Source organism: Vombatus ursinus, unplaced genomic scaffold, assembly GCF_900497805.2.
Source record: "Vombatus ursinus unplaced genomic scaffold, bare-nosed wombat genome assembly UNPS02014945.1, whole genome shotgun sequence".
Taxonomy (NCBI): domain Eukaryota; kingdom Metazoa; phylum Chordata; class Mammalia; order Diprotodontia; family Vombatidae; genus Vombatus; species Vombatus ursinus.
In genome coordinates this window covers 20,302,712-20,317,293 of record NW_020954723.1, presented here as the reverse complement: position 1 = coordinate 20,317,293, position 14,582 = coordinate 20,302,712, and the positions used below count along the sequence as shown (strand labels likewise).

The following is a 14,582-nucleotide window of genomic DNA, read 5'->3' as shown; positions in this document are numbered from 1 at the left end:
TATGTTTTAGAAATGAGGCCTTTATCAGAAAAACTTGCTTCAAATTTTTTTTCACAATTACAGTTGCTAACTGTATTCCCCTCCATCTTATTTTTCCCTCTGTTTATTCTATTCTCTCTCTCCCTTCACCCTGTCCCTCCTGAAAAGTGTTTTGCTTCTGACTACCCCTCCCCTAATCTGCCCTCCCTTCTATCACAGCCCCCCTTCTCTTATCCCCATTCCCTCTTACTTTTCTGTAGGGTAAGATGGATTTCTATACCCAAATGAGTGTGTGTTATTTCTTCTTTGAGCCAATTCTAATGAGAGTAAGGTTCATTCCTTCCTCTTCCCCTCCACTGTAAAAGCTTTTTTTTACCTCTTTTATGTGAGATAATTTGTCACATTCTACCTTTCCCTTTCCCTTTCTCCCTTTGTATTCCTCTCTTACCCCTTAATTTTATTTTTTTAGATAATATTCCTTCATATTCAACTCACATTTATGACCTCACTCCTTCTTACTGTCCCAATAATGAGAAAGTGCTTATGAGTTACAAGTAGTATCTTCCCATGTAGGATTGTAAAAAGTTTAACCTTATTAAGTCCCTTATGATTTCCCTTTCCTGTTTACCTTTTTATGCTTCTCTTGAGTCTTGTATTTGAAAGTTAGATTTTCTATTCAGCTCTGGTCTTTTCATCAAGAATGCTTGAAAGTCCTCTGTTTCATTGAATGTCCATTTTTTCTCCTTAAGTATTATACTCAGTTTTTCTGGGTGGGTGATTCTTGGTTGTAATTCTAGCTCCTTTGCCCTCTGGAGTATCTTATTCAAGCCCTCTGATCCTTTAATGTAGAAGCTGCTAGATCTTATGTTATCCTGACTCTAGGATACTTGAATTATTTCTTTCTGGTTGCTTGTAATATTTTCTCCTTGACTTGGGAGCTCTGGAATTTGGGTATAATATTCCTGGGAGTTTTCATTGTGGGATTTCTTTCAGGAGGTGATCAGTGGCTTCTTTCAATTTCTATTTTATCCTCTGGTTCTAGAATATCAGGGCAGTTTTCCTTGATAATTTCTTGAAAGATGATGTCTAGGGTCTTTTTTTTTTTTTTTTGATCATGGCTTTCAGGTAGTCCAATAATTTTAAAATTATTTGTCTTGGATCTATTTTCCAATTCAGTTGCTTTTCCAGTGAGATGTTTCACATTGTATTGTATTTTTTGATTCTTTTGGTTTTGTTTTATTGTTTCTTGATTTCTCATAAAGTCACTAGCTTCCATTTACTCAATTCTGATTTTTATAGAATTATTTTCTTCAGTGAACTTTTGTACCTCCTTTTCCATTTGACCATTTCTGTTTTTTAAGGCATTATTCTCCTCATTGGTTTTTTGTACCTCCTTTACCATTTGGCCTAGTCTGTTTTTTAATGTGTTATTTCCTTCAGCATTTTTTTGTGTCTTCTTTATCAAACTGTTGGCTTTTTTTCATGATTTTCTTGCATCACTCTCTTTTCTCTTCTCAATTTTTCCTCTGTTTTCCTTACTTGATTTTCAAAATCCTTTTTGAGCTCTTCCATGGCCTGAGATCAATTCATATTTTTCTTGGAGGCTTTGGATGTAGGAGCTTTGATTTTGTTATCTTCTTTTGAGTGTGTTTTGATCTTCCTTGTCACCATAGTAACTTCCTATGGTCAGAATTTTTTTCTGTTGTTTGCTTATTTTTCCAGACTACTTCTTGACTTTTAACCCTTTGTTAAAGTGGGGCTCTGTTTCCAGGGTGGAGGGTGCACTGTCCCGAGCTTCAGGGTTTTTGTACAGCTGTTTTCAGAGATACTTCTAGGAACCTGTAGGTTTTCAGATCTTCCAAGGTAGTATGATCTAAGGAGAGGTGTTTACTTCTCTCCTGGCCTGTGCTCAGGTCTGTGAGTGACCACAAGCACTCTTCTCTGCCCTGAAAATGTGATAAGGGTCCCTGTTCCACTGCAGCCCATGAGCTCTGGTGTGCTAGTGCTTCTCCTTGCCCTGGGACTGCCACATAGGCTCACTCCCCAGATCCGAGTATGGACAAAGCAACAGAGTCCTGCCTGCAGTGCTAGCAAAGAGACCCCTATAATCTCCTTCTGATCACTTTTTCAACCCCCTTACCGTCTGTGGGCTGAGAGCTCTGGAAGCAGCCACTGCTGCTGCAGATTCAGTGGCTCCCAAGGCCTGCTCCTGGTTTGCTGAGGTCTGGTCTGTGCTGGTGCCACCTGCGCTGGACTGTGCTCCACTCTCACCCTGGTATGACAGATGTTTCCTGCTGACCTTCTAAGTTGTCTTTGGCTGGAAACTTGCTTCGCCCTGTCCTTTTGTGGGTTCTGCTAATCCAGGAATTGTTTTATGGCATTATTCAAAGGTGTTCAGAGGGGTTTTGGGGAGAGCTCAGGAGAGTCACTGTTTTTTCTCTGCCATCTTGGCTCTGTCTCGGCGCAAGGGATTCTAAGAGGCCAGACTTGGGAGGGAGTACATTCTAGGTATGTGGGGTATGGCCTATGCACAGGCATGGAGACAGAAGGTGGAATATTGTATATGCGAGACAGGTAAGCCAGATCAACTGGACCATAGACCCTGTTATGGTCCATCAAGGTAGGTTGAGCCAGAGAGGGAATTTTAAAAGTCCAGAGTTACCTATAGGATAAAATACAAATTCTCAACCTTGAATTCTGTTTTGGAAATGTTGGTTAAAGGCCTAACCTGGCTCTTCCCAGCCATATTACCTCCTTTGGGTACTCTAGGTTCCAAGGCACAGGGTAGCAGACAGGGTCAATGAGGTACAGTGAAAAGAGAACTGGATTTGGAGTTAAAGACCCTGGCTTCAAATTCTGCCTCTGCAGCTTATTTACCTGTATAAGGAAAGAAGAGAATGGAGCATTTATTAAGTACGTATGATGGGCCAGACACTGTACCAAACCATTTACAAATATCTCTTTTGTAAATATATAAAATATATAAATATCCTTTGATCAAATATTTACAGATATTTTCTTGTTTGATCTGAGTCTGTTTCCTTATCCATAAAATGAGAGGGTCAGACTACATGACTTCTGAGGTCTTTTCCATTTCCAAATCAATGAGTTAGTGATTCATTTCTCTTTTATTGACTGCCCTATTGACAGTCTTAGTGACTACAAGTTTCTCATCTGCCCATTCTGCCAGAGGACATGTTTTTGCCACGGGACTTTGATGAATCTGGAAGAGAGAATGGGGCTGATGACTTTGTGTGACACTGCCTCCTTTAAATCCATTTCAAGCACAAGTCAAGATATCACTGTGATGTCATTGATCCTCTTTAAAAACAAAGGATGAATATGTGGGCCTGACATCCACATGTAGAAAGGTATGGTCATTCTTTGGACCCTGGTACAATCACTTCAACAAACACTTACAAAGCATAGGTCACTGTACTAGGCACTGGTCTTACAAAGATAATAGATACCTTCAAGGAACTTGTGTCTTACTGGGATATATAGTAATTGTTGCCTTTGAAGAGAATCTGGAAAGATCTCTCCCATGAAATCTTCCTTGACTGCTACAATGTGAAGTGATCTCTCTTGCTTTTGACCTCTTAAAATAATTATCTGTATCTCATTTAACATTAGTTATATGCTTCCTTGTGATATCTCTTTGATTGTCTTGAACTGTTATTTAAATTTTATATTATTTGTTTCATGAGTAACTAGGTGGTACAGTAGAGTGTTGGGCCTGGAGTGAAGAAGACTTATCTTCCTGAATTCAAATCTGACCTCAGAAAATAACTAGCTATATGACCTGAGGCAAGTCACTTAACTCTGTTTGCTTCAGTTTCCTTATCTGTAAAATGAGCTGGAGAAGGAAATGGCAAACCACTCCAGTATCTTTGCCAAGAATACCCCAAATGGGATCATGAAGAGTCAGATACAACTGAAACGACTGAACAAAATTATTTGTTTCATGGGTTGTGATCCTTTCTTCCCTTTTCCTTCTACCCCACAGATTGTAAGCTCCTAGGGGGCAAGAACTGAGTCTTACATTTCTTTTTATCCTCCATAACTCTCAGCATAATGTCTTGTGCATAGTAGATATTCAATATATGTTTTTGGATTTGATTTACTTTGTACAAAGCACTTCTAGTACCCCATAATCTTCTAGTGATCTCTTATGTTCTGTGTTTATATGTATGCTGACTTGTCTATTAGCTCTTCAAGAACAAGATATATTTATAAAGCTTTCAGAACTTTAGTTGGTCAGGGTGATGGATACAGATACATAGTGCGAGAATCAAATAAACATAGCCAACCCTACTAGTAAACAGAATAAAAATCAGTATGGTATAATAAAGGGGAGATGAAAAACTCCTTGCCCCCAAATAACTCCCTACCTGGCCTGCCACTAACTTAGTGCTTAAAATTTCTACCATTGGGTTCATTCCTTTGGTTACCAGATAGTCCTGTTATATATAAAATGGATAACTAGTTAGCTCATTAGTAAATTAGGAGTGATTAGTTTATTAGATTAGCTAGTTGTCAACTTGGGCTCTTGGCAGCTAAGTTTTAATATAGGAAATCTGAATATGAGACTACCTAAGGGACCAGTTGTAGATCAGATATTGTAGAAGGAGATTATGAGCATCCAGGGATTAGGAGGGAAGATCCAGGGTTCCTAGAAAGACAGGGAACCAAAGGAAGTATGGAAGGGCCTCATGAAGTATCTTCATAATTTTGTTTTTGAGATTGAGTGCTATTGCTGCCTAGACCTCTAGTCATAGCACAGGGAAATATGTCATAAGGTCATAGATTTAGACCTAGAATTCCAGCCCCCTTCATTTTACTTGAAGAAACTGAGGCCCAGAGAATTTAAGGCACTTGGCCAAGGTCAAACAGATAGCAAGTAGCTGACCTTGGATTTGGATTGTAGTCCTTTGATACTAATGCCTGGCACACAGGAGGTGCTTAATAAATGCTTGTTGACTGACTGACTGACTGACTAGACTTCAGAACTCTTTCCCCTATGACAACATGGGAAAGTATGTTGGGGCAAGGGAAAGCAGAGAGAATGTCACAAGCCTATATTCCGTGGTGTTGATCTCAGCTCATCTCCTGACAGGTACACCGTCGCTCAGCTGAGCGCCTCCGAGAACTCTGCTGTGCGAACAGAGGCACCTTCATCAAAGTGGGCCAGCACCTAGGGGCCCTGGATTACCTGCTCCCTGAGGAATACACAAGTACCTTGAAGGTCCTGCACAGCCAGGCCCCACAAAGCAGCATGCAAGAGATCCAGCAGGTGATTCGAGAGGACCTGGGCAAAGAGGTATGGACTGGGTGCTTGTGGGAGAAACAGGAGTAGGGTAGGGGTGGGAGACTAGTGGGAAATTACAGCATACCCCTTGTGGTAACTGGCTTTCTGAAAAGGGGCTCCCTCACAAAGAGGCACAATATTAGATGTCATAGTAGGAAGAATGATGGATTTATAGTCAGAAGATATGGTTTTGAATCCTGGCTCTGCTTTTTAGTAGCTACAAGTTGCTTAGTTTCTTTGTGCCTCAATTTCGTCATCTGTAAAATGGATATAAATATCCTACAGGGCTGTTGGAGGATCAAATAAGATAATGAATCCAGAGCACTTTGTAAACCATAAAGCACTATCTACACATGACCTGCAGTTATATGTTCTTTGGCCTATTATTAATTTGAGTGTAGCTTTCAGTACTGAGATAGGGTACTTAAGTTGAGTGGCTGGCTAGGCTATGTGGATTTCTCTAGTTTTCCGTTACTTCTGGTCAGGGCTACTTGGATGTGGTATTATTTGAGAGACTAAAAGAAGACTCCTTACCATTCCAAAATCTCTCCTCACTCTTTACCCACCTGAAATTCTACCATTAGATATTCATTCCTATGTGTCTTAGAGGCTTTCTTTAAGAATAAGACTGCTGCCCCAAGGTTTTGCCTCAGGAAAGTATATAACAGTCATGGGGTCCAGAGGGCCCTTTTCCTCCTTCTGTAGCTTGGAAACTTTGTGCTATTCCAATATGTACCTCTTTACCCCAGCAGCTTGCCCTCGGTGAGCTTCTCCTTGTCCCACTTACCCCAGGGATAGAAATTGCCAATTATGGCTCTGCAGATATCCCTAAGAGAGGTGATACCTTAAGCTATTTTCAATTAATACCTTAATTATTATTAGCTGGGGCAGCTAGGTGGTACAATGGATACAGTGCCAGGTATGGTGTCAGGAAGACTTTTCTTCCTGAGTTCAAATCTGGCCTCAGAGACTTAGTAGCAGGGTGATCCAGGGCAAGTCACTTAACCCTGTTTGCCTCAGTTCCCTCATCTGTAAAATGAACTGGAGAAGGAAATAGCAAACCACTTCGGTATCTTTGTCAAGAAACCCCCCCCCCATAAAAAGGGTCCCAAAGAGTCAGAGATGACTGAAAAACCATGAAACAACAACAATTTTTAGCTGAGATTTAGCTAAGAACAAGATGGGGTAGAAAAGGGAATGAAAAGAAGGGGCCAAAAGTAAATGAGGAAGGAGGACCAAAGATAAGCATCTCTGACTTCGTGATTCTGTCTGAGACCAGTGTTAGCTCCCCAAGTCAACACAAAGCTGGTGCTGGGCCAACAGTCTTTGAGACAAAGATATCTGTAAGTATGATGACTTTGTGGCCTGGAGAAATTTGGGGTATGTGAGACAGTCAGACTTGTTGATTCTGAAACTTGAGGGACCCGAAACACAAGAGGTAAGTTTGATTGGCTTTCTGACCTTCTGTTCCTAAGGCATGTGTGCCTAAGCTTTGGTGATTTGGGAGAGAGTGAGAAAGGAGAGAAGAGACGTGGATGTAGGTCAGGAAGATGGGGGTCAGGGACAAGGGGTCACAGGCAGAGGGGAGGGGGTTGGCACGGCGCCTACCCACGAACTGCTCTGCCTCCTGCCAAGCCTGTCAGCCTTCTGTTTCCAGCAGAACCAATTTCACCCCCAAATTAAAACTAAATAAATCACTTTAATAACAGTGTAAATTGTGTCTCTGCTCGCATGTGGCAGCACAGTAGGGGTGGGTGTGAGGGAGAGGGAAAGAAGGGAAAAAAGAGATTAACCCTTTCACACTAGTCCCTGCTGCTTTGTTTGCAGAAGAGGGGCCATGAGAAACAGGGAGGAAGGCATTTGAAAATACAGGATTCCTTCAGACTAGGCAAAGATGCAACCAGCATCTCTGAGTGCCTGCAGACAGGACTGGTCAGAGGGGAAATCAGGCCTCTTCTCCAGCTGGGCTGTGCTTCCCTAGCTCTCGTCGTACACGGGAATTTGACATTGCAAAAGGACACTGAAACCAGGCTGTATCTTTAGGGACGCCTTGTCTTCATTATCCCAATCCCCTCCTTTGCCCAGGTAGCGTTCACAGGCATCCTGCCTCAGGAGATATCCAAAGTCCATCTCAGACCTGGGAGGGGATGGTGGTCTCTTCAGAAGTCCTTAAGACTCCCCCTTACTCTGGTTCTAGGGATCTCAGAAACTCCTGACTCCCCCCTCCTGGGCCCCACCTTCTCCCACTTACATCTTTCCCTCTTCTCTGTCTCCCCAAAGATGTTTTTTTCTCCTCCACCCTAGGGAGATGACATTTGTTTCCCGCTGACACACTTTGCCTGGGTGGGTTGGATTGGGTGACATTTTCTTAGTCTGTGGGTGGAGGGGAGGTGAAAGGGGCTATGTGGGAAGCAGGGTAGGTGAATATGGGGGTGTCAGGGCGGGGGACAAAGATGTTTGTGTCTCCACCTCCCTCCTCCAACAGTTCTCTGGCAGCCCTGCCTTTCTGGTGAATATTTCCCATCATTAAGAACACATTCAGAATACCCCCCAATAATAAATTTCATACCTATATTAAACTGGTATGGGTGTCTATAGAAAGAAATTGATCTGGTAACAGGGAGCAGTGGGGCACAGTGGAACAGGTTCTAGGCTGAGAGTTAGGAAGACATAGGTTCAAATATCCTACCTCAAACACTTAGCTCTATGACCCAGGGCAAGGCACTTAACTGCTCTGCCTCAGTTTCCTCATCTGTAAAATGAAGGGGTTGGACTCGGTGGTCTTTAAAAGTTCCTTCCAACTTTAAAGCTATGATTTAATTCCTGGTCTTAGGGACCATGTTAGCCATATGGAAGAGGGATCTCATTCTGCTTAAACACAGAATTCAGAAATAGAGCTCATGAGTGGAAGCTATAATGGTGCAGATTCCAGACACAAGAAATAAATCAATACCAGAAAATAATTCCTTACTATTAAAATTCTCCAAAAATAAAATGGGCTGGCTTGATTCATCAGCTTTTAGATTTAGAATTGGAAGGGACCTTAGAGGCTATAGAGTCCAACTTTCTCATTTTACAGATGAGGAAACTGAGGCCAGCAGAAACTGAATGATTTGCCCAGGGCTGTACAGTATCAGAGGTTGGTTTCTGAACTCAGGTAGTCCATGACTTCAAGTCACTCCCCAGACAACTCCAGACCAGGCAGCAGCCATTTTGACTTTCTTCCATCTCCCATCAGAATTTGGGATTCCTGCCCCTGGGACTCTGGGAATGCACAGGTGAGCTTTTCTTTTACAATGCCCAGAAACTGGACACCATGCCACTTCCTAGCATTCTCCAAGGTTGCCCTTGGCCACCGCTGCCCTTTCCAACTCTAGCTTCCATATATGTATGGTCTTCCCCTATTTGGAATAGTATCTCTTTGAAGGCAGGACCTCTTACTTGCTTATATTTATGTCCCTAGAGCTTAAAACACTGCTTAACTTAGCACATAGTAAGTATATAACAAATGCTTTTTTCTCCCTCCCTCCCTCCCTCCCTTCCTCCTTTCTCCCTCTTTCCTTTCCTTTCCTCCTTTCTTCCTTCCTTTTCTCCCTCCCTCTCTCCATTCCTTTCCTCCTTCCTTCTCTTCTTCCTTTCCTCCTCCCTCTCTCTTTCTATTCTTTTCTCCTTCCTTCCCTTCCTAGCATTTTTTCTACTTTGGGATGTTACCTCTTAGGAAACAGTGAAATACTGGGTCTTTAAGAAGGGTCTGGATGACTACCTTTTTGGAAGAGTTAAAATGAATTTATGTTTCCCTTAAGGACCTTAATGACCTATAAGATTCCCTTCCAAGTCTTAGATTCTGTAATTCTATATTAGTAGGCTGCAATTTCATGTACATTAAGGAAAGAACTGAAGACTGGCTTGCATTACTGTCCTGTTTATAGAAACAGAGTTGCCCCCTCCCCCCTACTATCTGAAACGGCAAGGTTGGAACAACCTTATTTCAGCTCCCAAACTGTATCCCATGAGTTGACTGTGCCACAGAGTGGGATGCTGACTGGATAGGACCATTTCTACCTGTGCTCTTTTTATTTGATTTGGTTTGTGTTGGCTTAGGGCTGACTCAGGACTTCCCCCAGGATTGTTGTGTTTCCCAGGAAAGTCAAGATTGGCTTCAAGTCACTCCTACTCCCAAAGACCCAAAATAAGTAGGATAGAGACTGAGGCCCTTACCGTCTAGGGAATTGAGGTTTGCAATTTATTAGATTCATTGTGATTCCACTTGGTGCTGTATCATGCTGTACCCTGACTTCTGGTCCCTTGGAAGAATAAACCCCTAGAATGAAGGTGAGGGAAGGAGAAGGTATGTAAAATGGATGCCACCTTGTAGGGTGCTTGAAATCTGAGATTTATAGAGGTTGTATTTGAGGTAAGGGAGGTGGTCTGTTAAGCACTAGAAATCAGAAAACAGGTTTTATATTTGCCTTTGTCAACTACCTGATAACATCTTTGGGCCTCCCAGAAAATGAGAAAGTTGGACAAGATGATATTTAAAATCTCTTCAAGTTTTAACATCCTGAGTCCCTTGGGCTGCCTCTGACAAAAACAATTGCCCTGACTCAGCCCCTAGAGAATTTTACCTGAGTACCTTGGATAGTATTAGGCCATTGTTCTGTCCCAAAGCAATGGACCCAGGCCCATTGCCTATTCCACTACCCCAGGATTAGGCATTTCCTAATCCTGACAAGGAGCAATTCTTTCTTCTAGTTTCTTCTACTCTGGTCAGTTCTTAGAACATTTCCACTTCTGTGCTTTGCCTTCACACATGTTGTTTCCCCTGCCTGGGATGTACGTCTTCCTCTTCTCTGTCAAAATCCCACCTATTCTTCAAGGCCCAGCTGAAACCCCACTTGCTACAGGAAGCCTGCCCTGAACACTGCAGACTTTCTTGATTTCATAGGTTGAAGGCACTGTGGAGCACCTTTTGTCCTGCCTCTGGACTTTAATGATTCTGGAAGTGACGGTGAAGCTGACGACTTTGCACATCTCTGCCTCACTTAAATCCAGTACACACACAAGTCAGGACATCACCTATGAGGTCATTGGTGCTTTTTGAAAACAAAAGATAAACAACAACGACACAGAGTTAGAGCTGGAGGGTACCAAAGAAGCCATCTAATCCAATCCCTTAATTTTTATGCATGAGAAACTGAGACCCAGAAATGTTATTAGTTGTCCAGGTCACATTAGGTAATAAGTAGTAGAGTCAGGATTTGAATCTAGGTCCTCTGACTCAAATTCAACCTTCTTTCCATTGTTGCTCAGTAGTTTAGTTGTGTCTGATCTTCATGACCCCATGGACCATATTGCCTATTGAGTTTTCTTGGCAAAGATACTGGAGTGGTTTACCATTTCTTTTTCCAGTGGATTAAGGAAAACAGAGATTAAGTGACTTGCCCAGGGTCACACAGCTTGTATGAGGCTAGATTTCAACTCAGGTCTTCCTGACTCCAGGCCCAGTGCTCTAACCACTGAGCAACCTCTCTTTCCACTGTATCACTGTCTAACTAATGCTGTAAGATATAGTCTGTATGAGAGATGTCAAACTCACAGCCATGAACCAAATTAAAATGTAATTAGGAAATAAAATACAATAGAACATGTATAATGTTAATATGTGCCCTTCTAAGTCAATATGTAGCCTGCAGAGATCGTTAGGTAGCACTTAGTGGTCTCCAGCTTTTATTTGAGTTTGATACCACTGGTTTCCACAATTTATCCATTAGTAAGAGTCCTTGCCTAAGTTATATGGCTAATAAATGGTAGTGAGAATTTAGAACTTAGATCTCCTGACTCCCAGACCCATTGCTCATTCCACTACACCATGAATGACTGAGACATGTTGGAAATTATTTAGAAAAAATATATATATTTTTTTGGCAATTGGGGTTAAGTGACTTGCCCAGGGTCACACAGCTAGTGTCAAGTGTTTGGTGTGAGGTGGGATTTGACTTCGGGGCTGGTGCTCTATCCACTGCTCCACCTAGCTGCCCCTAGAAAAATATTCTGCAGACAAAACTTAACCCCAGAAGGAGTGGACTTGTGGGTTTACACACGAATATAAGCGAGTGCATATGCAATATTCTTACATAGTTGCACGGGTGGTACCTTTTCGTATTAATTATAGATGTAAGTCTTGCTTGGACCCGTTTCTCCAGGGCCTGAGAAGTGCCCCCATGGGACCATGCATCTTCTGAGCCAGGCTTAGTGTTTACTGGCTGTGCACTGACCTCAGCGTGGAGTGTGATGGTCAGCTCTTGGTCCTGCCGACACAGCGGCTGTGCTGATGTTGACCAGTAGATGGTGCTCAAGTTTGGGAGTAGGCCGGTGGGGAACTGGATGGAGGGCATGAAAAAGAATTCACATCCTGAGGTTGGGATGATGTAGCACCCTCAGCCGTGCTGCTGAAGTGTTGGGCCAGGCTAAGGTGCATGAAAATCGAGGCTTCTGGATACTTTTAATTCCCTCCTCATCTTCTCTGCCTTGTGTGAAGCTGAGGCTGACTTGTTCCCATACAATGAAGAGAACATTCATAGGACCAAAGCTCAGCTTGCCTTCGCTTGGCTCTGAATGGGAAAAATCCTCCTCTCCCCTTCCCTTGAACACTTGGTTCTGTTCTGGACAGCTGAGGCAGGATTGGTATACCTTCTTCTCAAATACTTGGCATAGCCAATCACACCAGTCACTGTTAATTACTCCTTTCCTTTTCTATATATATTATGTGGCTATGTGTTGCTATATGGCTATGAATCATGGAATACAGCAATCTTTGAGGAACAAAAATTGTAAGTGACCTAAAGGGCAACTAGAGAGGCATGTGAGGCAGCGTGTTATCAGTGGTGACCTAGGCGCACAAAATGGCTTAAAAGTATCATCTAGGAGGTGTATAATTAGGAAGGGAGGTAGACCAGTCATGTTATGAGGATGAGGATTAACAGATGGACTCCATCTGAATGTTTCATTGGTACTGATGTGATGTCAGAAGACCTCTGTTGCATTTGCTTTACCCTCTTCCTCCTCCCCTCAAACTGGATAAAAGTCACACAAGATGAGAAAGTATGAATGGGTTGTCATATGTACCTTTGGAGGAAGTACCCACCTCAGTACATCTATTTAAATATTAAAATAGGCTCCAAAGATAGATACATATATATTCATTTCTTCATTAATTCATTGGCTATATGTTGAATAACTACAATGTGTAGCATATAATGTGAGATAAAAATCCCAGAGTTCATGGAACAAATCTAATAGGTGAGATAAGACATGTACATAAACATCATAACTATAATACAATGTAATTTCATGGCCAAAGGATTCATTTCCTGTTGGTGATAATTTCATTTTTGCCTTTTTATTCCTAGTGGATACTTAATACATTCTTAGCAACTGATTGATTGATGAGTCTCCGTTCTTAACTGAGTTGGTGTTAGATATCAGATGAAATCTGTTCCTGGGACTATGTGTTAAGCTTTTCCAGGTTGGTAGAACCTGTCAGAGCTTATGCCTATGGGCATAGCCTTCAAGAACTCAGGGTCATCTCCACACCACAGTGGAGGCAACAGTATTTATATCTTTGACAGACGCTTCAGATGGCCGGTGAGCTGTATCTACATTGGAAGAGGAGAAAGGGAAAAGATTGATGTGTTTTTGGAAATGGCATACCACTTTTAGTGATTTAATGAGCTGTTCCTTGGCATTAAACCAGTCTTCTGGTGATGCTATATGAATGCTACTATATGGATCATGGAACATCATTTGATTCTGAAGAATCAAAGTTATGGGCAATGCAAAGGACAGTGGAAATGCACACAGTGGGTAAGTAGGCTGTAAGTAGACTGTAACATACTGCCAAAGAAGACTTGAAAAGAAGTAGTAGTATAAAAGATGTCATCCATGATTTTAAAAAGGAGGCAAGGTGGTGATAAATCAAGAAATAATAATGATGATCATTAATATTTATAGAGTGCTTTAATGTTGGCAAGGCACTTCATGTAGACGATCTCACTTGATCCTCCCAACAACCCAATGAGGTAATACTTTTATGCCCATTTTATAGATGAGACAATTGAATGAGGCTAAATGATTTGTCCAGGGTCATGTAGCCAATAAGTGTCTGAAGTAGATTTTGAACTCAGGTCTTCCTGACTCCAAGTCTAGAATCCTATTCATTATAGCACCTAGATAACAGATAGCTCAAATATTGCTGTATATTCATAAAATACTAAATTATTCAGAAAGAGGAAGGCCTCCACTGCATTTGGTAGATCTTTGAGAGAGGCTTTATGGAAGGACACAAACAAGAATCATTTAATCAACAAGCATTTATTAAGCATCTACTGTATGCTAGACATTGTGGTAGGCATAAGGATTCAGATCTGAAAGTGAGACTGTCCCCTGCCCTCAAGTATATACCTTCAGTATATACTATTGAAGAGAATTTCCATATAGATGAGGTCAAAGGAGAGAGAGCTCGTTTCTAGCTGAGGAAGCTGATTTTTTTTTTCAATTTTATTAATTTATTTATTTTTAGTTTTCAACATTCACTTCCACAAGATTTTGAGTTCCAAATTTTCTCACCAACTCATCTCTCCCCCCACCCCAAGATGGCGTGCATTCTGAATACTCCTTTCCCTAATCTGCCCTCCCTTCTTCTCTCTCCCCCACCCCACCTTCTCTTATTACCTTCCTCTTCTGTTTTCCAGTAGGGCAGGATAGATTTCTCTACCCCATTTCCTGTATATCTTGTTTCCCAGTTACATGTGAAAACAATTTTTAACATTTGTTTTTAAAACTTTGGGTTCTAAATTTTTTCCCTTCCTCCCTCCCCACCCACCTTCATTGAGAAGGCAAGCAATTCGATACAGGTTTTACATGTGTAGTCATGCAAAACACTTCCATAGTAGTCATGCTGTGGACAACTAACTATATTTCCCTTCATCCTATCCTGCCCCCCATTTATTATATTCTCTCTTTTGACCCTGTCCTTCCTTAGAAGTGTTTGCTTCTGATTATCCCCTCCCCCAATCTGCCCTCCCCTCTCTCATCCCCCTGCTCTCTTATCCTCTTCCCTTCTATTTTCCTGTAGGGTAAGATAGATTTCCATACCCAATTGAGTGTGTATGTTATTCCCTCCTTAAGCCAAATCTGATGAGAATAAAATTCACTCATTCTCTTTCACTTTCCCCTGTTTCCCCTCCACTGTAAAAGCCTTTTCTTGTCTGTTTGATGTGAGATAATTTACCCCATT

The 14,582-nt window shown here is 41.8% G+C and overlaps 1 protein-coding gene across 7 annotated transcripts in view; it reads left to right on the top strand.

The window, feature by feature from the left end:
• ADCK1 (aarF domain containing kinase 1) overlaps nt 1-14,582 on the top strand; it is a 209,011-nt gene that overhangs the window by 94,531 nt on the left and 99,898 nt on the right. For all 7 annotated transcript variants that reach the window (XM_027844713.1, XM_027844714.1, XM_027844715.1 and 4 more), the window contains one exon: nt 5,096-5,299. In XM_027844713.1, the coding sequence (XP_027700514.1) occupies nt 5,096-5,299 (204 nt within the window). The remainder of the gene's footprint in view (nt 1-5,095; nt 5,300-14,582) is intronic.